The sequence below is a fragment of the Lonchura striata genome, chromosome 2 (assembly GCF_046129695.1).
Source record: "Lonchura striata isolate bLonStr1 chromosome 2, bLonStr1.mat, whole genome shotgun sequence".
Lineage (NCBI taxonomy): Eukaryota > Metazoa > Chordata > Aves > Passeriformes > Estrildidae > Lonchura > Lonchura striata.
In genome coordinates, this window is record NC_134604.1 from 99,201,374 (window position 1) to 99,224,704 (window position 23,331).

Sequence of the window (23,331 nt, forward strand, 5' to 3'; positions counted from 1 at the left end):
GCAGAACTTGTGATACATATCTTAAGAAGATGAAAGCTGAAATAAAAATTAATTTCACACAATTTTCAAAGTAAAAAGAAAAAAAAAAGACACTATCTATCAGAAGTGCTCTATTAATTGTAGCCAATGCTGCTCTCTTAACACCAGTAACAAAACTCATTCTGGTTCCTGGAGATCCCCTGCTAGATCCACTTCCATCTGTTCTGTTGAGTGCCTTTTCTATCTCTGTCATATGCCTCTTACTGTGCACTTTTTAGGGAGGTACTCAGCTGCCATTTGTTGTTTATAACTCTTCAAAACCAAAAGGAAATTTGTGCTGTTATTTTTCATTTAAAAGTGTATTCCTTTCCGTCTGCTGTGCTATCTACATTTGCTACTAAAGCAAAGAACTGCAGCTCTTTAAACAAAAAACAGCTCTTTTTTTTGTGCCAAGAAGGAAAGTTAGCTGGAAACAGGCTGTGGTTAAGGAGCAAATATGTTGAATTACAGTCCTTCAGGGAATCTTCAGGGTGTAATGATCCAATTCACTGACTGCCTGGAAGATAAGGAAAGAAACAAGAGCACTTTGATAATTTCTTGGATTGCTTGGGAGCTGGCTAGCTGCATTCTGGTATTAAGAGAGCCATAAATGACTTCATATCCCCTTATTTTGAACTGTTGTAATTCAGCCAAGAGGTGACAAAGTCATGTTTTACTGAAGCCATGTCATCTCTTGCCAGGATGGGACATAGTCTCCTTGCCAGCTACAGATGGTAAAAAGTATTATTCACAAGCTCTTATTATAAGAGAGCTTTGCTAATACAGAACTTCCTCCTATTCACAAAAAAAAAAAAAAAAAAAAAAAAAAGTTGCCCTTTATTTGCCATTGGATGTTTTTTGTGCTGTTCTCTCTGACATAGCATAACAACATGAATACACCTCTGTGAACAAAATCCTTTAAAGTGCAAAGTCAGCTTTCAGATGAAGGTGCATGCAAGGGAGCAGCAAGGGTGGGTTGCTGCACAGGGGAACGTGAGCCAGGGGAGGATGGTGGGTGACAAGGCATGCAGGCATGCAGGGACAGTGGCTTCAGTTTTAAGGGTCGCTGTCCAGCAGCACCCAAACAAGAACGAGGCAGGTCCGGTGACAATGATCTGCCAAAACTCCAGTGAGAACCAGGCAAGTCTGGGAATGTGCTGTCAGATGGAAATTGGTGCACAAGGTGGGACGCAGGAACAGGTCCACCAGGCTTGTACAGTGAACCAAAATGGGGCACTTGCTGGCAGTGGGATCCTGAAGCAGCTGCCCCCACCAGCACTGCCCCAGCCCTGCTCCCCCACACTGGGATGGTCAAACAGTGGCCTCAGACAGGGGCAGCCCCACAGCAGCCTCCATAGGGACCCTGCCTGTCTGCAGAATTTAAACAGGAGTGGTTTTGGTGCACTTGTTTCAAACTGTCCTAACTGGGCATGTTCTTCTGTCTGACCTCAGGACTGCCAGATGTGCTTCATGTGACCAGCCCTGTCAGAGGCATTATTTGTTCTACAATTTGTGTTGTTCTGTAGCAACTGTTGTATTTGTTACATACATGGTATGTAACTGAGTGGACACAAGGAAAAGGGCCTTCAGTTCCTGACCCTCAAGCACTCATGCAATGTGTATTAACCATGAGAGTAATGCTACGATGCTCCAGTGTTCCTATAAAATCATGAGCATAGTAGTCATGGTTACACCATGGTTCTTTTCTATTTTTTTATGTGTTCCCATGTAAAGGAAATAAAAATACATCTTACCTGAGAGGTTCAGGAATTTTGTTTCTAAATAGAACTTGAAAAAAATGAGGTATCTGGACAAGCTGAAGAATTGAGTTCCAATGGCTCCTCATCAAGATCAATGAGGGCAAGTACAAAATGCTGTACCAGGGTCAGGGCAACCCCTGATGTCGATACAGGCTGGGAGTTGAATGGATTGAGAACAGCCCTGAGGAGGACTTGGGGGTGCTGGTGGATGAAAGGCTGGACATGAGCTGGCAATGTGAACTTGCAGCCCAGAAAGAATCAAAAGCAGTGTGGGCAGCAGGTTGAGGGAGGTTGTTCTGCTCTTGTAGTTTGTGCTCATGAGATTCCACCTGCAGTTCTGCATCCAGCTCTGGGGTCTCCAGCACACGAAGGACGTGGACCTGTTGGAGTAGGTCCAGAGGAGGCCACAAGATGATTAGAGAGCTGGAGCATCTCTTCTGTGGGGAAAGGATGAGACAGCTATAGTGGTTCAACCTGGAGAAGACTGTGAAGACCTCATTGAAGCCTTCCACGACCTAAAAAGGGGCTTATATGAAAGATGGGGACAGGCTTCTTAGCAGGGCCTGTTCCAGTAGGATGAGAAAGGAGCATAGATCCAGACTGGACAGACTGACTATATTTGGGCTAGGGATTTGTTTTTTTACAACAGTTTTTTTGTAACAGGTTCCCCAGATTGATGGTGACAGGGCTTTGAGCAATCTGATGTAGTTGAAGATGTCGCTGGTTGTTGCAGGTGATTTGATTGGATGATGTTTAAAGGTCACTTCCAAGCCAAACTCTCCTGCAATTCTAAATTTCCTCACATGTATCCAATGTGTTTCAAAACAAAATCCAGTGTTGTTTCAAAACAAAAACATGGTAGCTTCTCCCCAAAAGGTATTAACTGCAAAACAGAGTAATTATTTCTTCCACTTCTAAGTGCAGCTTTTTCTTTATAAATCATAAAATAATGATTTACAACTGATTAGAACTTCTATACCTTAAAATTATAATAATTTAAAGTCCACTTTCCTACTCCTCCAGCACTTGCTTGTATTTTATTCTAGAATTGGATGAAAGCAGATTCCAGGAAAAAAGCACTTAAATTTTTTTGAAATCCAGCTTTGTTAGATAAAAATGGATCTGGTATCATCAGATTTGCCTCTAGCATGGCCTGACTTTAATCCTGTTCCTGTCAGTAGAAGACATCTTCTTTTGATGATACTGAGATCTTGTTTTCCATTCTTTGGGCCGCGTTGATGTCTGATCCAAAACAAGGCAACTCTGCAAGTGGCAATTCCAGTCTGGTTGCATCTGCCTTATGATCAGAAGCATGTGATGACTGCTTGAGCAAATGGGTGTACTTATGCCTATCATCACTTATTCCTCCTGATGGTGTGGGAACCTCTTTAGGTTTCTGGGTTTTTTTAATTTTGCCCTCGTGAGGAGTTTGTAAGAGCACAGAGAAGATTCTTATCACTGTCTCCTTTAACTTTCCCCCTCTGATCTTGTTTTAACAGTCAAGTTGGTGTTATTCTGAATTAGTGCAGGAAAATAAGTGCCTAGCTACTTTTTGAAAACAGCGTGCTTTGTATTTTGATGAATTCCTTCATTGACACATTAAATGTTTCTACTTGTAAAGTGAAGCTGCTTTACAATTGTGAGTTGGCATACCTGGGGCCCTTAGTGGAGCACGGTGAGACTACTGCCTTTAATAAATAACTCTGACCGGCAGATACTTTATAAAGGCATTTTCGGGCTTAATAATGCAGGGCATTCTAGAGCAGGGAGAAGTGTTATTTTTTCCGGCGGAACGCTCTCAGACGGCGCACGGCAGTGATCGATGTGAGACGGCCCTCGATGGGCCTTTCCGGCCCTGGTTAGGCTGTGGGCACAGTCTTTCCCGGTGTGTTCCCGGTGTGTTCCCGTTGCTGTCCCCCCGTTCCCGCTGCTGTTCCCGTTGCTGTCCCCCCGTTCCCGCTGCTGTTCCCGTTGCTGTCCCCCCGTTCCCGCTGCTGTTCCCGCTGCTGTTCCCGTTGCTGTCCCCCCGTTCCCGCTGCTGTTCCCGCTGCTGTTCCCGTTGCTGTTCCCCCGTTCCCGCTGCTGTTCCCGCTGCTGTTCCCGTTGCTGTTCCCCCATTCCCGCTGCTGTTCCCGTTGCTGTTCCCGTTGCTGTCCCCCCGTTCCCGCTGCTGTTCCCGCTGCTGTTCCCGCTGCTGTTCCCGTTGCTGTTCCCCCATTCCCGCTGCTGTTCCCGTTGCTGTTCCCGTTGCTGTCCCCCCGTTCCCGCTGCTGTTCCCGCTGCTGTTCCCGCTGCTGTCCCCCCGTTCCCGCTGCTGTTCCCGCTGCTGTTCCCGCTGCTGTCCCCCCGTTCCCGCTGCTGTTCCCGCTGCTGTTCCCGTTGCTGTCCCCCCGTTCCCGCTGCTGTTCCCGTTGCTGTTCCCGTTGCTGTCCCCCCGTTCCCGCTGCTGTTCCCGGTGTGTTCCCGCTGCTGTCCCCCCGTTCCCGCTGCTGTTCCCGCTGCTGTTCCCATTCCCGCCCCTCCCCGCCGCCCCGGGCCCAGCGGCTCCCCCCGTTCCCGTCGGGGCGTGGTCTCTGCCCGGTGGGCGGGGCCAGGCTCACGTGGTGCCGGCCCCGCCCCCGGCCTGTCCGCCATGTTCGTTCCTTCCGCGGCGCCCGGCGGCGGTGGCGCAGCCCGGGACCGGCAGCGGCGGCAGGAGCGGCCACAGCCCCATCCTGCGGGCTGGGATCGGCCTCGCCAGCGCGCCCGGGAGCGGCGGCAGTTCCCTTCCCGCGGTCTGGAGCCGAGCCAGGTTGCGTTATTTTCCTTTCCCTTGTTGGCGCGGTCCCCGCTCGCTCCCCGCCGCTGTCCGCGATCCCTGGCGCGCTCCCGGTGTTCCCGGGCGCAGCCTCCGGAAGCGGGAGCGCAGCCCCGGCCGGGCCCGCGGGGGAAGGGGAATGTGGCGTGATCCGCGATCCCGTGACTCCGGGGCAGGCGGGGGCTCCTTTGGGAAGCGGCTCCAGCTGGCGTGTGGCGGTCGCCGACCCCGGAGCGCTTCCTCACGTCTGAGAGACATCACTGGTGTGTCAGGGGGAAACTGGGCTTCGTACCTGTGTCCTCAGCACGTTTCGGACGGGGAGCAGAGGAAGTGTTAAAGCTCCTTTCATCTCCTTTTTCTCGTTGCTGTGTGCGTGGAACGGGCTGCCCAGGCTGGAGCGCACTCGCCTGCCCTGGAGGTGTTCAAGGAAAGACTGGACGTGGCGCTCGGTGCCGTGGGCTGGTTCACGGTGTTCGGCCACGGGCTGGGCTCGGTGATCTCGGAGCTCTTCTGCAGCCCAGTGGGTTCTGTGCTGGAGCGGGCCCGCCTGCCCAGCGCGCCCTGGGTTTCAGTTCTTCTTTTTGGCAGCAGACACTCGGCTCAGCCCCTCTGCAGGGCCGGGGCAGTTCCCCGTGGCGGCAGGTGGCTCTGCGGGCTCAGGTGTGGGCAGGGGCAGCGATGGGCCGGGACTGGGAATCCCTGACGCCTGGGTGCTTCATGGGCTGCTCTCGGCGTAAGGCCGTCTTGCATATAACTTCTTCAAAACAGTGGGTAACACGACAGTGCAAGAAAAATAGCTTTTAAAACCTGCCATTAGTGCCTTTATAGCAAGGTTACGTATAACTAGATACATGGAGAGCATCTAAGTTTTATTAACTTGGGTGGGACAGTTAAGTAGGGAACTTGGCAAAGTTTTGTTCAGGAATTGAAATGCTTGTCTGGAGATAGCTGTCATGCAGCCTCCCATCCTACGTGGTGTTTTCCTTCTTGTCCATAGTAATTTACAGCTACACTAAATAAGCATGTGGGTTTTATTTGTCTTTACTTTTAACGTGTTGTGCAACACTGAAGTTGTCAGTGCTAGCTTTTTTTAGAGCAAGGGTGGCTGTGTGTGACTGGGTTTTTTTTGGTTTTTTTTTTTCTTGTTTTTTTCGGAGTGTTTTTCCAAGACTTTTAGTAGCTTTGAAGGTAACAAGCTGTAATGGTAGACTGGAGGGAGAGCACACATACCCAAAATAAATCCAAAACATTTTTTTCTTAGTGCTTTTATTTTCAGAGAAACTTAACCAAAGTATGGTACAGCTCTGTGTTTCATACCAACATCAAATTTATAATGAACTGTTACTTTTCTCTGTCTTCATTCAGGTTATATAGAGCTGTCTTTGCTGTCTTAATTTTAGTAAAGCCTTTTCTATAAAGTTAAAAAGAGACAATATGTATTAAAAAGAACCAAAAAAACAACCTGCTCTAGCAGTCCTTGTTATACTTTTGAGTGCTCAAACACCATCAGTTTCCTTAAATTGAAAATATGTGTAAAAAAAGAATTGCAGAGGGTCAAATATGATATTTAGATTTCAGTTTCATGTTTTGTTTTATTTTGTGTCTATTTGGTAATAAATTATGGGAAACGGATCTTCCAGCTCCTTAGGTTTGGAATTTTACGTAAATGTTTGACAATGAATAAAAACTTACCAGCAAAAAGGCTTGTAAGACGTCCTTAAGGTTTGTTTGTTTTGTTGTTTTTTTTTTTAATAGTGTTCTTTCTCCTCTGTGCTTTGTTTTTGTTTTCATTCTGAGCAGAGCAGACAAGTGTGTTGGCCTGGTACAGTGTAACCCACTTAATGCCTTAGGGGATGGGCTCTCATCACAAGAGTTACACTGGGAAGAGTATGAATGTACAAGGTAGCCTTGAACCAAGAGAGGCTGCTATTACTAAGATTCCCTTAAGGAAAAGGGAAACTAATGCAAGGAAGAAGGATGAGCACATTTGGGCAGAAATAATTGCTGGATAAGTTATTGAAAGAGTGGAAGCAGTAATAAAGAAGTAGGTTGTAAGGAGAATGTCAAATAGCTCAGGCATTGTTAGCAGCATTGGACCAGGAACAGCAGCACCGAAGGGTGTTTTGGAGTTGGCTGAAAGTAATAGAATATTTGAGCTGGAAGATGTTTAACTGTGAACTGCTGAGAAATGTCAACTCTGATTAAATCGGAATAAATGAGTTTGTTCGTTCTACTTGGGGAATGAGGTTGGAGGTGAAGGTTAGGCTTATGCAAGATTAAACTGGGAAAGTTACAAATGTAGGCATTTCTCCTGACAAATTTTGCTAATTGACTTTGTGTCTAGCTAGAAGTTATAATAAACAAAGGGATTCTGGCAGTAGGTACTGAAATGATTTAATGATCCAAGGGGTATGTGAACTTCAGGGTTCCTTCCCTTGGCCACTGTTTTTTTCATAGTCCTGAGTCATGCCAGGCAACTGTTTGAACTAGAATCCTGAGCTTCAAAGGAGTCAAAAACAACCTTAAAAATAAACCCCCAAATAAAACTTTTTTGGTATCTAAATGAGTAGCAACAGCTGAATGACAGTTCATTTTGGGTTGGGTTAATATAAGAAATTACAAGTAAATTCTAGTTATATTCTGGTGTTAAATCAAGGTTGCTTTAAACTAGAGGCAATTTCAAATAGTCTGTGTTTTCTTTTGGATAGGTGTTTAATAATTTGCTGAACGGGTTATCTTCATAGTGCAATGGTGAAATCACAGATACAGGAAGGAAGACTAGGGAGGAGATCAGGACTTTGGTAGGTCGAGCTGTATGACTGAAGGGCTTTGAGGCAGCTGACAAGTGCCTGTCAGTAAAGGGGTGTTCCTGGTCCACAGCTTACGTCAGTGCCCCATGGAGGGGAGGGTCAGTTTGGAGGCTGACTAATGTCTCTGCTTTGGAACACGTTCAAGAGTACAAAGCCTGTAGCATCTTGGCTTCATATCTGGTTGTTCTCCTTTGAACTGAGAAAGAAGTCTTGCGAGTTTAAGCATGTTTGTGGACTCTTAGGCACTAAAAAAGCATTCTTGTACCACTTAATTGACCAGGGTATAAACCACTTTCAAATACAAGAACAAGGATTGACTAAGGGGAGAAAAGTGAAAAAATATGCTTCTGTCCTTTCTTTTCAGATTTTTGGAAACTTGCAGATCTGCTATAGGCAACAAGTTTAATCACTGTAGTGATTGAGGTCTGAGAAATGTAAATCCTCCACAAACAGTAAGTGTTGAAAACTATGTAGTTTTGTATTCTGCCCTTTCTGCTGCAACTCTTGTAGTTCTTGGGACTTCTTTTCAGACCTTTCCGAGAGAAGCAATTAATGCCATTCTTTGATGTAACTAACAAACTAGGTTTACTATGCTAGCCTGGCAGTTATTGTCAAATGCTTTGTTTGTGTGAAAAAAACCCCAACTACTAATGAGGGAGGGAGTTTACATTGCTGAAAGGCAAGTGGTCTTTTCAGTCAAAATACTTGCAGTGGTGTGCCTTTTAAAACTTCTAATTTGATACCAGTGGCTTAACAAAATATGGGAACTTAGTGAATAAAATTGTGAATAAGCTGAAATGGATGTGCTTATATGTGTAAATTTGAGGCCAGGAAGTTGTGAAACATGGTCAGTGTTATGCTTGTGGAATTGCTAATTCTGCTTGTCCATTACTTTAGTGTTTTTTCTTAAATCAAAGATGACCCCTTTTTGGCTGATGACCTATTAGGTTGTAAGTAAACATGATTACTTACATGATGGAAACAAACTTGAGTATGTTTTACATTTAACAGCTTCACTTAAAGAACAGTGTGCTACATAGCCTCAAGAAAGCCTTTAGCTTTAGTCTTGGTTTTGTGTAGCAGGTGGTTCACCAGTGACCACTGAATGACAGTGATAACTGAAACAAATTTTCTCGCCTGTTTCCAAGTTAGAAAGTAAATACAAGTGGAGAAGCAATTGTTTGGAAATTAGAAGCGTCCCTTACATCTGTTTCTTCAAAATTGCTAAGGCAGTTCAGTGGTGATACAATAGGTCCAGGTTTTAGTGCCCTATTAAAAACAGGGAGTGGAGGTGAGATTTCAGTTGCTATGTGTGCTTTTTTGTTTGGGTTTTTAATGGTGTGCTGCAGTGGATGGTATCAGCATGGGAAAAATCAAACTGTCAATAGGTCCAATTGCCTTGATTTGCTTAATAGTTTACATGGGGTTTGCAGCTTGCTGCCATTATAGACGCAGTGCAGTTACTGTGTTTAGCACTGTTTATCCATAGAACTTGAGTTAGCATTTGTCTTCAGCCTTTGGTACACTGGTGTGAGCGGGTCCTCCTTAATCTGTGAAATTATTTTAAACAGAAAAAAAGGACAAATTCCTAGACTCGAGTTGGCATGTCACTGCAATGGTTTTCTAGACCAAGAATCTTGCTTTTCTTTGAATGCTTCCTCAGTACATAAGCAAGAGAGGTATTTACACTCAAAATAAAGACAGGTATTAAGCTGATATATGGAAGTAAGACAATTTAGATGGATAGACTCCACAAGGCAGTGGTATTTCATTAAGCTTTGCAGGATTGGATTTTGTAATACGAATTGATTTTTCTGAGGTTGCTTAACTATTTGTCTTTCATTGTGACAGCAGATATTTGGACTGATAGTGGAAATGTTTGACTTGAAATTCATTTTACTGTTTAAAAGGCAATAACTAATTTACTTTTTTGGGTTATGGTCTATGATCACACCATATTAAACTAAATATTAAATTAAATTTAGTAGAAAATGTTCCCTGCTTTTAACAGGAATATTGAAGTCAGTGATTCAAGCACTGTAATCCTTTAAAGTTAGGGGAAGCAATTCAGAAATGGTTATCAAAATGAACCAGAGTGGGCTACTTCTTATTTATTTGCTTTGACTTTCTTTGAATATTGAAATGCTTGAAGAAAATGAGGAAAATTATTCTTGTTATAGGCTCTTTGTCTACTAGATTGAGACTGCTTTTACATTAACTAATTGTGTAGCTCACTAAGAAATAACTGGAGCAAACAGTTACATGTGATTCTATACTGTCCTGTAATTCCTGATGCTGGGTAAAACAGTCAGATGCACATTAGGAATTAAGCTTTTTTTTTGTTTGTTTTCAGATGATGAATCATGATTTAGACTGAAAAATTAAGTTAGTATATCTTCAGAAACATCATATTGTATGTTAATCATCCCTTCCAAAAACACTGTCAAAACACATACAGATAAATTGTGTAATAGGAGAAATTGCATTAATTCTGGTAGTGTCTTAAGTATTTTATCATTGTATTATTTCTTGGAGTGTTAAGCTTCATAACTTTAGTAAAAACAATTACAAAAATTTAGTTCTTTAAAAATCTTATTTAAAGATGCACAATCAGAAAATAAATGCAGCAGTCTGCTGTTCTGCAAAATGCAACTCTGATTCAGCACATTACTCTAAATCACATTATCAGTGTGGCTGCAGATGAGTCCCTTATATAGTAATAAAACTGTAAATGTATAAAGTTTTAGCTGCTTTCAAACAAAAGTACTTACTAATATTTTCAGACATCCTTCTTTGGTGCTTCAGATACGGCTTGTCAGCATCTATTTAAATGACTGAACATATATTCCATTATTTTGGATTGAAAACTTTATGGAAACTTAATTCTAGCCTAGCATGGCAGCTGTGGAAACTGAATGTCCTGAAAAGCAACATTGCCTGCAACATTACAGAAGACTCTTTCTGTAGCTCTTGTGTGAAAGGACCAGTTTGGTCCACTTCTAATAGTTTGTGGTTGGTCTGTAATTGTCTGCCCAGTAAAACTAATTTTATGGTCATCAGTATCTTAGACATCACTGGAATGGCCCACATAGTTGAAATTGTGCAAATTAACTTTGCAGGTACTAGATGCACAAAGTAGTAGATACTATTAACATTACATGTATTTTGTTTAAAATGTGGTAAATGTGGACAATTTCATGATAATAACTTCCGTTGATAAAAATGCAAATGCTAAAGAAACAAGTGCATAGTACCAGTCAGAACTACTTAAGCCAGTTATTTATCCACATTGTGTCTTTCATGGAACTTCCAATTTCTGCAAGACTGGAAAAATAAATTATAACTTGTTCCCTGCACTGGTAGGGAAGAACAGGAGAACATTGAGTACCCTGTGTTCCCACAAAAGCATTATTTATTAAGAAGCAGCTCCTGTCTATTGATGTAGAAACTGGAGACATAAATAAATACACTGGACCATTTTCAGAGTTATGCATAAATGGCAACTCTTACGCAAGTAGTCCAGTGACTCTAATGAGGCTTTTCACATGCACTAAAATATATGTGTTCATAACCTGAGCCAAAGCCATTGTCCTGTAGCTCTCTGAAGGGTAAATGAAATATCTTATTGTAGCTTCTAAGAAGTTTATTATCATACGAACCTGTATGGAATTAAGGTTTTATAAATATTGCTGTAAATTATGCAGTCTGAGTGAATTAAATTAATTGCTCTAAAAAAAATTTAATGGAAGCAGTCAATCTTTTGTATTTTGACTTTTTTTTTGTGTTGAGGCTTCAAACTACTTTTGTCTTACTGTAGATTGTGTCTAGCAAGTAAATATTCAAAGATGGAAAGTACTGATAAAAAAAATTCTTTACATTTCTTGCTACTATTGTAGACCTTGACTGTAAGGCAGCACAGAGTCATATGACTCTCACACCAGCTTGTATCAGGTACTAATTCTACAGCCACAATGTGGGTGATGTATATGCCAGTAATGCTAATTACAACTAGCAAGACCACATTCCTTCCTTCAAAGAAAGAGAGGGACTAGGCAACTTATGACCCATTTCCATTTTAAATAGATGCTATTTTCAGAGAAGCCTGTTAGGGCTGAAGCCCACACTATCAGGCAGGTTTAGGAATACAGTTCTCCTTATACAGAAACTTCAGTTTGGGCTTGATAACACGAAACTTTACTCCCAAGCAATTTAAAACACCATTTTACAGTATTAGATGACACTACATTTGTTCAGGCAAAGGTTGGGTACAAAGCAGTAATGAACAAACTACTTTAATGCTAAAGGATTTTTTTTTTTTTTAATTTATTTTTAAGTCTGACAGTTAAAAAGCCTTCTTTGGCGTCACTAATTTGCCATGCTGGCAGCCAGACTATTCACTAGCACTTCCAGAATCTTTGACACTTTTACTATGGGAAGTTGACACCTCCTAACTGAACTGTCATTGTAGGCTTGGGCTTAATATATGACATTTTGAGCATCATTGAAGTAGCAACAGCAAATTTTCTTTTGTGGTAGTTTTAATAGTATTCTGTTCATCAATGCTGTTTTGCAAGGAGTAAACCATAAACTATTGAATGATCATCTAAATAAAATTACAGCATTTGCATTTGTTCCATAGATAACTGTGTTCCTAGTCCTTTGAAAGGTTTAAAAATAACTTTGGTAATAAAATACAGCACTGAAGTGACTAGTTCAAGGCACATGCTCTATAAATTCTCTCGCTCTGCTTTTTCCATGAACCTTTTCCAGTGAACATAAATGAATTATAGCACTTGTTGAATGTGATGTGGTAGCCTAGCCCTTCAGTACAAAGAGGGGGTGGTTTGAACGATTTGGGGGGTTCAAATAGTTGTAAGTGACAGACTAATAATTTATGCAGCATACTGCTTAGATGCAGACTGCAGTCTGTGGAAGAGACACCTCTTAAATTTAATATTCTTGAGTGGGTACTCTTACTGGAGTCTATCTACAGTTCGCCTGTTTAGTGGAGTCCTGTTTTTGTACATGAAATTAGATGTTGGTGGAATTTAAAATACATTCTAGATATTTATGTGTGCAGAATTTGGTGCTCACAACTATTTCCTTTTTAATGATTTCCTTAATCTTTACAGGTCTAGGAAAACAGGAGGATCTGTTCCCGTAACAATGGCAGCAAAATCATCACTCCTTAAAGTAATACTGCTAGGTGATGGTGGAGTTGGGAAGAGTTCCCTCATGAACAGATATGTCACCAACAAGTTCGATGCACAGTTGTTTCATACAATAGGTGTGGAATTCTTAAATAAAGAGTTGGAAGTCGATGGACATTTTGTTACAATGCAGATATGGGACACAGCAGGTCAGGAACGGTTTAGGAGCTTGCGGACTCCTTTCTATAGAGGTTCTGACTGTTGCCTGCTAACCTTCAGCGTGGATGACTCTCAAAGCTTCCAAAACTTAAGCAACTGGAAGAAAGAATTCATTTATTATGCAGATGTCAAGGAGCCTGAAAGTTTTCCATTTGTGATACTGGGTAACAAAGTTGATATCGATGAAAGGCAAGTATCTACAGAAGAAGCCCAAGACTGGTGCAGGAATAATGGCAACCATCCCTATTTTGAAACCAGTGCAAAAGATGCCACTAATGTTGCAGCAGCCTTTGAAGAAGCTGTTAGAAGAGTTCTAGCCTCTGAAGATAGATCAGATCACTTTATTCAAACAGATACAGTAAACCTTCATCGGAAACCGAAGCCCAGCTCATCTTGTTGTTGACTTAAATTTATTTTTGCCAAATTACTGTTGACTAGCTTGTTCTGTAAAAGAATGGAGAAGGTGTAGTAGATAGAATAACAATGGGTTTCACTCTAATATTAAAATCGTAATATTCTGCTGCTTTTATGGGGGAGAAAAAGAAAAATCTCCATTCATGAGTGACCCGTTATTGAATTAGTGATGCTTTCTGTTCAGGAAGACATCAAGGAAGAAAATAATATAAGGATGTAATTTGCCAACTTTATTCAAATGATAAATACTTTGAATATAATTAAAACTTGAAAGTTCTAGAAGCACTACTTTGGAGAAGCTGTTCTGGAATTCAGGCACAAAGATACTTTTATATGTGTATATTTTTATGAAATTGGCATTCCACTTTTGTTTCCTTAGATGTCAGTTTCTTAACAATGCTAGATATTAAACTTCAGTCTCACTACATTCCTTTTGCTGTGAGTGGTACTTCATCTCTAATGTGGTTATTATAAGTTAATATAAATTATGTCCAGGTCTTCTACAATTGCCTAATGTTGCTGTAAATTGTGTAGGTTTGTAAGTAGGAAGCAAATTTCCTACGTATTTAATGTCCATTTTTTCCCAAATACTATTCTAATGCTGCACTAATTTTTCCAGTGGTTTAATGCAAAATACTGATAATTTTCAAAATTAATGTGTATCCTCACCTTAAGTCCATGCTAGCATGTTTCTGATCAATAAGGTGAGAAATCTGAGTAACTGAAGTATAACCATTTTTTGAAAAATAAATGCTTTTTTCAGTCAGCTTTAATAGCACTTGAAAGGATCCTCATTGTGACAGTTTTTTAGGAAAACTCCTTGTGTACAGCCTTAGAAGCTCCAAACTTCTTGTTCCTGTTAACCTGAGCTATGATTGTGTTTACCAGTAATATCTCCACTGTGATATTAAGGATTGGCAATACGTAGAGAACTCAGGAAGCTCTTGACTTACAGTAGATTTGACAGCTTTCAGCCCTAATACAGGTATATAAAAATAGTGTTTGAGCTGAATTTGATAATTATTAAAATTGCTATTTTAGGATATGGACTTGTACCTTTAAGAGATAATGTCTTTTATATTACGGAATTAATTTCATAATTATGAACCAGAGCAAATTCTGTATTTGTTGGACAGTTTTTTTGCAGTCAGGCAGACAAAACTGCAGGTGTTTTTGAGGCTTTCAGGTGCAGTTTAAGTGGTAGAATACTTGTATGAGAAATTCTTCAATATTGGCTCTCAAAAGTAACCACTGTCCTTGCAGTAGCAAAATTGCAGTGCACTAGCAATTGCTTCCATCTGTAATTGACTGCTAACAGGCACACATGTATGTGTGGTCTGAGAGAGGAAGTCTGATACTGCAGGACAGGCCATGTTATTCATTAAACAACTGCTTTCTGTAGAGAAACTTTTTTGTTTCAATGGAAAAGCCTTTCTTGAGAGTACATTACCAGCAAGCACTTTATCTTAAAAGTATCTAACCAATCTGTACCTACCAGCTGTAATTATTTGGAAGTAAAGCTTGCAAAACCAAACCCTTCTTGTTCCTCTTAGTACACTTTTCTGAATGTATTTTATACTTGCTTGAACTTGTCCAGGACAACTTTAGTCTGCAGATCTGCTACTCCTGCTTAAAACTACCATCTTTTTATCTTCTCTGCATTCCTAAGTCTGATTCATTCTTGCAGCCCTGCATCTTCACCAACAGAACTGTGTTTTAAACTTAGTCCCTGAGCAGTTAAACATAGGTTGAACTGCTACTTATGTTTAATTTCTAGTCAATGAATAAAAATATCTGTGAAGAAAATCTTAGCTAAATTCCTCCTAATCTTAGGATGAGAGAGCAAAAAGCTTTATAAATGAAGATTGCTTGTGTTAGGGGCTACTAAGCTAGTGACATGAAATTTTTGTAAAACTACTACCTTGCTACTTAAAGCTTCCTTTAACATTCATTTTAGCAGAGATTAAGGTTGAAACAAAACAGGAGCTGAAGATACTGTGACTAGAGTACTATGGATACCATTCAAGTAAGATTGTTAAAAAGGAAAAATGAAGGATGAGAATCACTGTGGTCTTTCTTCTGTGTAGGCATCTGTGTTTTCCTATCTGTCCCCTTTCCATTTAACATAACAAGTAGGTTTAATAAAATTAAAACATAATGCCATAGAAGTGTATTACTCATGCCCTGGGAGCTGCTGTACCATAACTGTACACAAATCACAAAAGTGGCCAGTAAAGATAAACATGCTGTAGTAAATAAGACAGTATAGGAATTAGGTTTAGGTCAGGAATTGGTCTCGGAGAGAAACTACGGAGTGCCTACAGAACCAAATATCTTTTGACAAGCAGTTATAGGTGACAGGTATAAAATAACGCTTAATAACAAACATTAACATCCATACTTTGTAAAAGCTAGGTATCATTCCATAGGGATGTAAGGTAGGCATTTGTGGCCTATGTTTCAATTCACTGATTTGTTTCAAGAGCCAAATATTTCAGAGTCCTGTTAGCAGTAGATTGTAGTGCATACTGTGTAACATATATGCAAAGTTCCAGTGTCCTTTAAATGAGAAAAAAAACTTACTGTTGTGGCAGGTTGGTGGGACTGGTGAAAGCTGTGCTTGTTAGAGAGCAAAATGGGAAGGGGTGGAAGAAGCTACCTAGGACAGCTGACAGCTCATGTCACAACAAACTGTATCTGCTTACATAAGCTGCTTTAACAGCTGCTCCATACCTCAAATGGATCTTACTTTAACTCACCTGACAGGTTACCTAAACAGTAATAGAACCTGGTAGAAAGTGGAGTCCGAGTTGCATTTCCAGCCCAGATTTATTAAGGTCGATTCATGTTAGCTTGGTGCTAATGTTCTCATCTCCTTATGCTTGATTTTTGAATGACTTAGGGTAATTCTAGTCCCCTTAACTCATTAACTTTTTATTGCCTTTATTGCATAATGCAGATTATCTCTGTTTTCTTGTACTGCAACAGACTTTATTTTGAATTCTTAAGTCTCTAGATGGTAGGAACATAATCCTTGCAAAGGAGGTGTCTCTTCACTGAGAAACTGTTCACTGAAGCATACTGGAACTGCAGCCTTCAGGCCTAAAGCAGATTTGTGACTTTAGATGACCACAAGATGATTTTCACCCTTCACTTCAGCTGATGGTCTTTCAGCTGACCATGAAGAGTTACAAACTAAAGTATAACCAAGTGCTTGTCCATGTACAGAGAACTTGGAGCTACCTTGCCAAGGCCTTCAGAGTTCTGTCACAAGACAATGCTCCTGAACCACAAATTAGGACAAAGGTGATGAGTCAGGACATAATTCTTCCATTTCTGTGGCCAGTAACGGTCTGTTTTCATAAAGCCTAGGTGGACCTGAGTCTGCATTTCCCATCTACAATTCCTAAATGCAGAGGAAAAAGGGAAAGGTGTAGGGGAGGTGTAAGAACAGGCACCACTTGACTAATTGCCTTCAGAAATCAGTCAAGAAAGAAAATGCTTTCATTTTATTTAAAATCCTACTGCAGTAGCAAATGGAGTTATAAAAAATGTAGCTTCTAAAAGTGGTAGAAACTGTTAACACTAATCCTTCCTATTTGCCAAGCCTTTACTTCCTGCTAAGTATATGATTATTTAATTGAAGTATTTCCTCGGTGAATCTTAACCATTAGGATTTTTCTAGCTGTCATGCTACAGGGGAGAAGGTAGAAAACTGCAGCTCAGTGGCTCCTTATCACATGATCAATAATGCTTTACCTCAAGTGTGTTTGTTTTTTCTGTGTATACAGAAAAAAAAAAAAAGTTGATTTATATAAAATTACATGACATTACTAAAGTGTTGTACTGTGCAGTTTGTATGCAAAAATATTGCAAATACAGGCCTCCCCACCAGGTACTGTTACTGTGGTTATCTGGTTTTCTTCTAAATCACTTGCAAGTATATTCAACAGGCATCCATACTACAACATTTCATGTTTTATTTAAGGTAAATATTGCAACCTCTTTATCATGTCCTTTTTTCTCATGGAATATTTTACAGTGACAACTTAGCAGTAAGTGCAGAAATAATGACTGACTTACAGCACATACACACGTGGTCCCCTTAATTATACAGACTATGCAAAATACTTCTTAGAACAGCATGCCACTTCCTTTGGAAATTACTTTTCAGACAGTGAAAAAAAAAAAGTACAACAGAGCTTATACAGATTTGCTGCATAAAGACACAGAATACTTAAGATTTTAAACCCAGACAAAGCATTAGGTACATATATGCCAAATGATCTGTTTAAAAATTACTGGTTTGGAATGATGTTAAGTTTTGCAAAATGGCTCCTATAAGCTTTTACAATGGACTAGGAGCCAGGCCAAATAATGCCTTTCTGAAACCTCAACAAATACACTTTCATGGTTCAAAGATCCTCCTCTAAATTTATTTACAAAAAGAAAGTTTCAGCAGTTGCAGAAATATTGGGAAAAAACCCATGGGTTTAAACATGTAAATTTAGTTTGGGCTTTTTTTCATGTGTGAATTTGAATTAATGTCAAGGCAAATCTGGCTGTTCTGGTCTACTTCATTCATTGATGCAACACTGCAGCTAAATGTGTATTGCACTAAATGCATAGAAAATTTGAAATTACACACTTATAAACCTTAGGGGTTTTCCTCAGATTTTCTTGAAGTATGAAGACAGCTTTTCTGATCTATCAATTTTTTATTGAGTAATTTATATACATACAATTACATATGAATAAATAGAGGCTTGATTTACTACCAGAGAGTGTAATATTAGTCTGGTTAGTCTGCAGAGTGAGTTCTCTACTGAAGGAATACAACTAGGAAAGTTTGTCATAAAATTAAGCACTTAGGCCAAACAGTCAAGAATTCCCTTTTGTTCATACTAAAGCAGATGATTGGTAACATCTTTTGCATTTAGATCCAATTTCCTCCCAACCTATGTCAGAGGCTTACACTTTGCACATGCATTAATACATAATGTCCCAGTTTCTTCATTTGTACCTTTGCAGCTTCTGATAGTTTAAAACTTCATTTACATATAATATAAAAGGAAGCTTCTTGAGATATACCTTTTTAACCAGAGAAGCTTGGCTGTTCTTATCTATATCAGCAAAAGAAAAAGCTGCTTCAGCATCCAATTAGTCAGTCTTCAGAAGATGAATATAAAACATGTAGGGGACTAACCAGATGACATACAGTTCAAACAATCAGGAAAGCAGGGAAAAAGCACTCACTCAGGAGATTTATTTATTCAGCTTAAAAGGTGTTTCTTCCCAAGGAACTGGACTTTCCTTTCAAAGGCAGTGGATCGAATAGGAGTATTGAGTTCATAAAATGGATTCATTGCAAACTGGGGAAAGAACAAATATGTATCAATAAGCACAAGGCCCAGCCCTGGCAAATGTCACTTCGAATGACATCTACTACTAGCTTTCAGCCTATTTAGTGCCACTAAGAGCACAGACCCCCTGAACAGTCCTTGCTTTCCAGGCCGTTGCATTCTCTCCATACATGTGCAGAGCCATCCCATAGCACCAGCTCCCCAGAACAAACCCATCACACTGGTGGAAATTAGAATCATTTGAGTGCCGGTCGGAGGCTGAGAATGGTGATTGTTTGCCATGGCCCTGTTTAGTGGAAATACCACCAGGATTTGAGAACAAGGCCTATGTGTTCCAAGAGCGAAGCTACCTGGCTCTGTAGAACAGTCCTTTCATTATCATCATTAATGGTACCACTCTACCACAAAATGCATCACAAGAAGTTGGTCACAAGTTTTCTGTTGCCCAGAGAAGCTGTTGATGCCTCACCTCTAGAGTTGTTCAAGGCCAGATTGGGTGGGGCTTTGACCAATCTGGTCTAGTGGAAGGTGTCCCTGCCTATGGCAGGGAAATTGTAACTAGATGGTTTTTAAGGTCCTTTCCTACCCAAACCATTCTAATCTAGTCTACAAAAAACTCACTGGACTAAAGTGAAGAAGTCTAAAAGAGCACAGTTTATAACAATTTCAAAAAGTCTATTCTGTTTAATGGAAAATACAGCCTTTGTGTCACACATTACCAGCTCTGGCTGATGTGGACGGCACAGGTGCTTATACAGGCACCCAAGAGAAAAAATGCTACTACAGCTGTGCCTGAGCACAAACAGCAGAACATGCTTAAAACTAGTGCAGAAAGACCATTAAAAATGATTTCTTACCTTTATATACAACTCATACACATCAGTAAAGAAGTTCTTAATTCCATCTTCTTGCCTTACATCATGAAGCATTATAAATCTCATATGTACAGTAATTAAGGAGAATAAATTTTTTACAAAGAAGAGACATTATCCTGAGATAAGCATTTACACCTAATTCAACATATAACTAAAATGTTTAGCTGTACACGAAACAGCAGTGACTCATAGGAGGAAGCATTTAAAAAAGTAATTGAGGCAATGAAATTTGGAAAGCATTACATTTATATTTTAACATCCCCCTGTTTGAAAATAATCACCTCTGTATCAAAGGTTTCTTTTTTAAAACAATGTAATTCTGAATGTGGATTATGCCCCCTGCACTTCAACCATGTACCCCTAAAGTTAAAACGTCATTCAATGTTACTTGCTATGTGTAACAAATGTTTCTCAACAAACAGTTCTAGGATTACCTGTACATAGTATCAAGCCTCACTGCACTTTCACCATTGGAGTGACTGACACCAGGCATGTTCACTGCAACTTCTCTCCAACAAGGTCAAACGGGTGGGAACAGAGAATCATAAAAGCTTTCTCAGAGCCTCCCATAGCTCTTTACTTCATGTACCACATCTCATTATGCTATTTTGGCTCCTACAAAGGTAAAAATCCATCTTTCCAACTGTTCCCAACTGCTGTGCCTCCCAATATAGTTTCTCCTGAAGGTGATGACTCTAACAATAATAGCAAATAGCCAGAGAAATCTGTTCCAAACTCACTTTATCTAACTTACCTCTTTCTGGGAAAAGGCTTTTCTTATATAAGGAAAGAGAATTAGAAAGGATATGTCCAGCTGTGACAAAAGCAGAAACAAACCATTCATTAAACTTGTCCACAGTCTTCAAATACATGTTGTTAGAAAGCCACATGTTCTCATCCACGAGGTCAAGAGCAGCATGGGCAATGAACTGGTTGAGATGGCGATGATCATCCTAACGCATTTCCAGAGGACAGCAGATTAGTAATTCAGTGAAAGGAATAAAATATAAACAATCATTTGCTTCAGTTACATAATGTTACATATACCCCGCTTTTCTGTCACATGTGCCATCCTGTAATTAAATGAAACCAGCATTTGTTTGCATGATATTTGGTTTCAAGGGAGAAAAGAGATCATAATAAAAAGATCATCACAAAACCAACCCTGAGAGCAACTAAATCAGTAAAGCCTGTATTACACCTCAGGAATGAATTCAAGCATAAATTCTTTTGTTTACTGATGGGCAGATTCCCACTGCTAACTTATTCCACAATAGAGGCCCTCATATGTGTTTTTCTGTTCTTTCCAGCCATCTGTTTTTGTGATATTTACATAGCATACATAAAATGTAGCATTTTCTGGACTGTAACATTCCAGTCAAATTTGGCAGAAATTGACCCGTAGGTTACAAGGTGTAAAAGCTGGGGAACAGATGCGGAAAGCAGAAGTACAGACGGCAGGTATGCTGATAAAATCACCTAAAGATTCTGCTATTCTCATGTTGTTTACCTAGAAACAGATTTTTTTGGGGTCTTCTTTCTCCTAAAACCTAGTGCAGAAAAGCATTCTGCAACTAGTATTAAATATATGCCTGTAGATGTAAACTGCATTTCCTCCTATAACAAACACAAGATCACAGTGTTTGGCCTGTGTACTTTGTAGGCAACCAGAGAACATCTGCCAAGAAGAGATACAGGACAAAACCACACTGGAAGCTTTCATTAGACTGGAAGAAAAAGCAGTTTTGTACTGTTTCTCATAGTAATGGGTTGCTGTTACTGCCACTCTCACCTCTCAGGTTTTCCCTGCAATAAACTCTTACAGATCCTCAAACAAAGTCTAGCCTGAGTAGCCTAATTTATGATCATTTATGGGCCATTAGTTCAAAATACAGATGATGCCATGCAGTTCCAATCAGCGACAGCATATACTTCCATTTTTGGATACACTCGCAGATACATGCCCTTTTATTCTGAAGCCTATTTTTTCCTTTCATGTAATGCCACTTACAGATGATTCGTTCTTTTCCCACTAGAAACAATAATTATTGAGTAGTATTGCATTTATCACATTTTCAAAGTCTTTATTTATCAATATAAATTTGTAGCTTTCCTTACTTAAAAGCAAGTATGACTAATGAAGGTGATTTAAAAATTAGGTATTTTATAGCATAAAGGACTGAATAGAGCTTTCAATTTTATGCTTCTTACTTTACCTTATTACTGTATATAATTGTCTTAAAAGTGGAATCATACAATGAACAGCTATGATAAAACCTCTGTACACTAAGAGAAATTATGAAAGCAAAACTAAGATATATATTCTATAAAATACAGCAGGGAATATATAAGAAAGGTATGTTTTCTGAAGAACTAGTATAATCTGGCAAAGATTTTTTAAGAGATTTGGGAAATCCAGAGTTCTACTCCCTATGATAAAACTTCTGTTCCATAAACCCCAGAAAACAGTAGATACTTCTTTTAACAACAATGCTGGTCATGCTTCTAATACACTGTAAAATTATAAAAGAATCACAGGAGTGTCACAGGGGGCAAAAAAACACACCTTTGACTCTACTTTTCCAGGAGGCAGAAATTCCATTTCAAATATGGGATTATCATGATGACCAACTATCACGAAGTAGAAACTTCCAGACATTCTTCAAAACAATGCTCCCTACAAGAAAACAGAAAAATCCTGATGAGTCTATAAAGACACTCTTAATCCATGTAGAAGAGTTCCTAAAAATCAGCCAACATGCTGATTTGCCCATTCATATTTACCAGAGGCTGGAGAGAGATAAACATTTAGATATGCACATCAAAAGGATGGTTTTGAGCTCTTCTTGGTGCAGCCACCCACCAGGATGAGAAACAACGGGCAGAAACTGATGCCCGGGATGTCCCACCTGGACACGAGGAAGAACTTATTTGCTGTGCATGTGACTGAGCACTGGAACAGCCTGCCCAGAGAGGCTGGAGTTATTCCAGAACCGTCTGAACACAATCCTGTGTCCTGTGCTCCCTGCTTGAACAGGCTGGCCCAGATGCCTGTGTTCCCTCCCAGCCTTGACAGATCCTGGGAAAGCCGGAGAGTATCCTTGGAAAGCGGACCTGGAAGTGAACCTAAGCACCTAAAACCAACTCCTGCCCCGCTCAGCGATGATTTATCCCCCGGGAGCCCCAGTCACCCGGCGATCCCGGGCCACAGGGCGCAGCAGAGGAGGAACCTCCTCGCCCGTCTCTCCCGGGCCCTGCTCACAGGCAGCAGAAGGGGAAGGGCGGCAGGCGGCGGGCGCCTCCTCCTTGGCACACGGCGGCCGTGGGACTGCCCCACGGCTCCATCCCCGGCCACTCCAGAGCTGCCCAGAAAGGCCGACCCGTCCCACCGCCCCCGGCCTCCCGGGAGAAGGGGCTCCGCGGGGCAGGGGGAGAGGGAGGCGGGGAGGGAGAAGGGTCCCGCAGGGTCCCGCAGGGTCCCGCAGGGTCCCGCCGGTCCCGCCGCCTACCCTGCGCCGCGCCGCGCCCCGGCCCGTCCGCCGCCCGCCCGCGGCCGCCGGAAGCGCCGCGCTGCGCCCGCCCCATCCGGCGCCGCCGTGAGGCTCCGCGGCCGCGGCGGCCCTGCCCGCTCCCTGCCCGCCCCGCTCCCGGCCCCGCTCCGGGCCCTGCCCGCTCCCTGCCCGCCCCGCTCCCGGCCCCGCTCCGGGCCCTGCGCGCTCCCGGCCCGGCCCCGCTCCGGGCCCGGCCCCGCTCCCGGCCCCGCTCCCGGCCCCGCTCCCGGCCCGGCCCCGCTCCCGGCCCCGCTCCGGGCCCGGCGCTCTCCCGTGGGTACCGGGAGGCTGCCCCGGGAAGCCCGAGGCGGCGAGAGCTCTCGGCGTCCCGCTGGCTGCGGGTCGAGCTGCGAGTCAGTAACGCCCCGCTTTGT

At 41.5% G+C, this 23,331-nt stretch overlaps 3 protein-coding genes across 11 annotated transcripts in view; 2 read left to right on the plus strand and 1 right to left on the minus strand.

Annotated features, from left to right (window-relative positions):
- The window catches only part of RAB9A (RAB9A, member RAS oncogene family), a 29,513-nt gene extending 14,811 nt beyond the window's left edge, over positions 1-14,702 (plus strand). Inside the window, exons 1-3 of one of the 7 annotated variants that reach the window (XM_021535561.3) lie at positions 4,457-4,569; positions 7,750-7,837; positions 12,518-14,702. In XM_021535561.3, the coding sequence (XP_021391236.1) occupies positions 12,552-13,157 (606 nt within the window). In that variant the 5' untranslated portion in view covers positions 4,457-4,569; positions 7,750-7,837; positions 12,518-12,551 and the 3' untranslated portion in view covers positions 13,158-14,702. Of the gene's footprint in view, positions 1-4,399; positions 4,570-4,723; positions 4,839-5,266; positions 5,343-5,388; positions 5,408-7,749; positions 7,838-12,517 lie in introns of those variants that run through there. The other 6 variants (XM_021535562.2, XM_021535564.2, XM_021535565.2 and 3 more) reach the window with 6 other exon arrangements.
- A 2,426-nt stretch (positions 14,703-17,128) lies between these two features.
- On the minus strand, positions 17,129-23,325 carry TRAPPC2 (trafficking protein particle complex subunit 2). 3 transcript variants are annotated; one of them, XM_077781611.1, is made up of 5 exons: positions 23,239-23,325; positions 21,973-22,083; positions 20,211-20,359; positions 19,389-19,470; positions 17,129-18,540 (listed from the first exon to the last, which is right to left on the minus strand). In XM_077781611.1, the coding sequence occupies exons 2-5, from the start codon at positions 22,063-22,065 to the stop codon at positions 18,442-18,444; spliced, it is 423 nt and encodes a 140-aa protein (XP_077637737.1). In that variant the 5' UTR covers positions 22,066-22,083; positions 23,239-23,325; the 3' UTR covers positions 17,129-18,441. The 3 variants fall into 3 exon arrangements, with proteins under 3 accessions (XP_077637737.1, XP_077637735.1, XP_077637736.1); XM_077781609.1 differs by lacking the exon at positions 23,239-23,325 and adding an exon at positions 22,916-22,979; XM_077781610.1 differs by lacking the exon at positions 23,239-23,325 and adding an exon at positions 22,191-22,601.
- Positions 23,186-23,331, plus strand: part of OFD1 (OFD1 centriole and centriolar satellite protein) — a 29,635-nt gene continuing 29,489 nt past the window's right edge. The window contains exon 1 of the mRNA XM_077781603.1: positions 23,186-23,230. The gene's annotated coding sequence lies outside the window, so the exon portion shown is untranslated. The remainder of the gene's footprint in view (positions 23,231-23,331) is intronic.

Excerpts from the sequence above, each read along its gene's own strand:
- TRAPPC2 (XM_077781611.1), bottom strand. The coding sequence starts at position 22,065 with ATGTCTGGAAGTTTCTACTTCGTGATAGTTGGTCATCATGATAATCCC. Across the intron at positions 19,471-20,210 it reads TTTGTCACAGCTGGACATAT|GAGATTTATAATGCTTCATG; the intron begins CCTTTCTAATTC and ends TACTGTACATAT. Across the intron at positions 18,541-19,388 it reads TGTATGAGTTGTATATAAAG|TTTGCAATGAATCCATTTTA; the intron begins GTAAGAAATCAT and ends TTCTTTCCCCAG.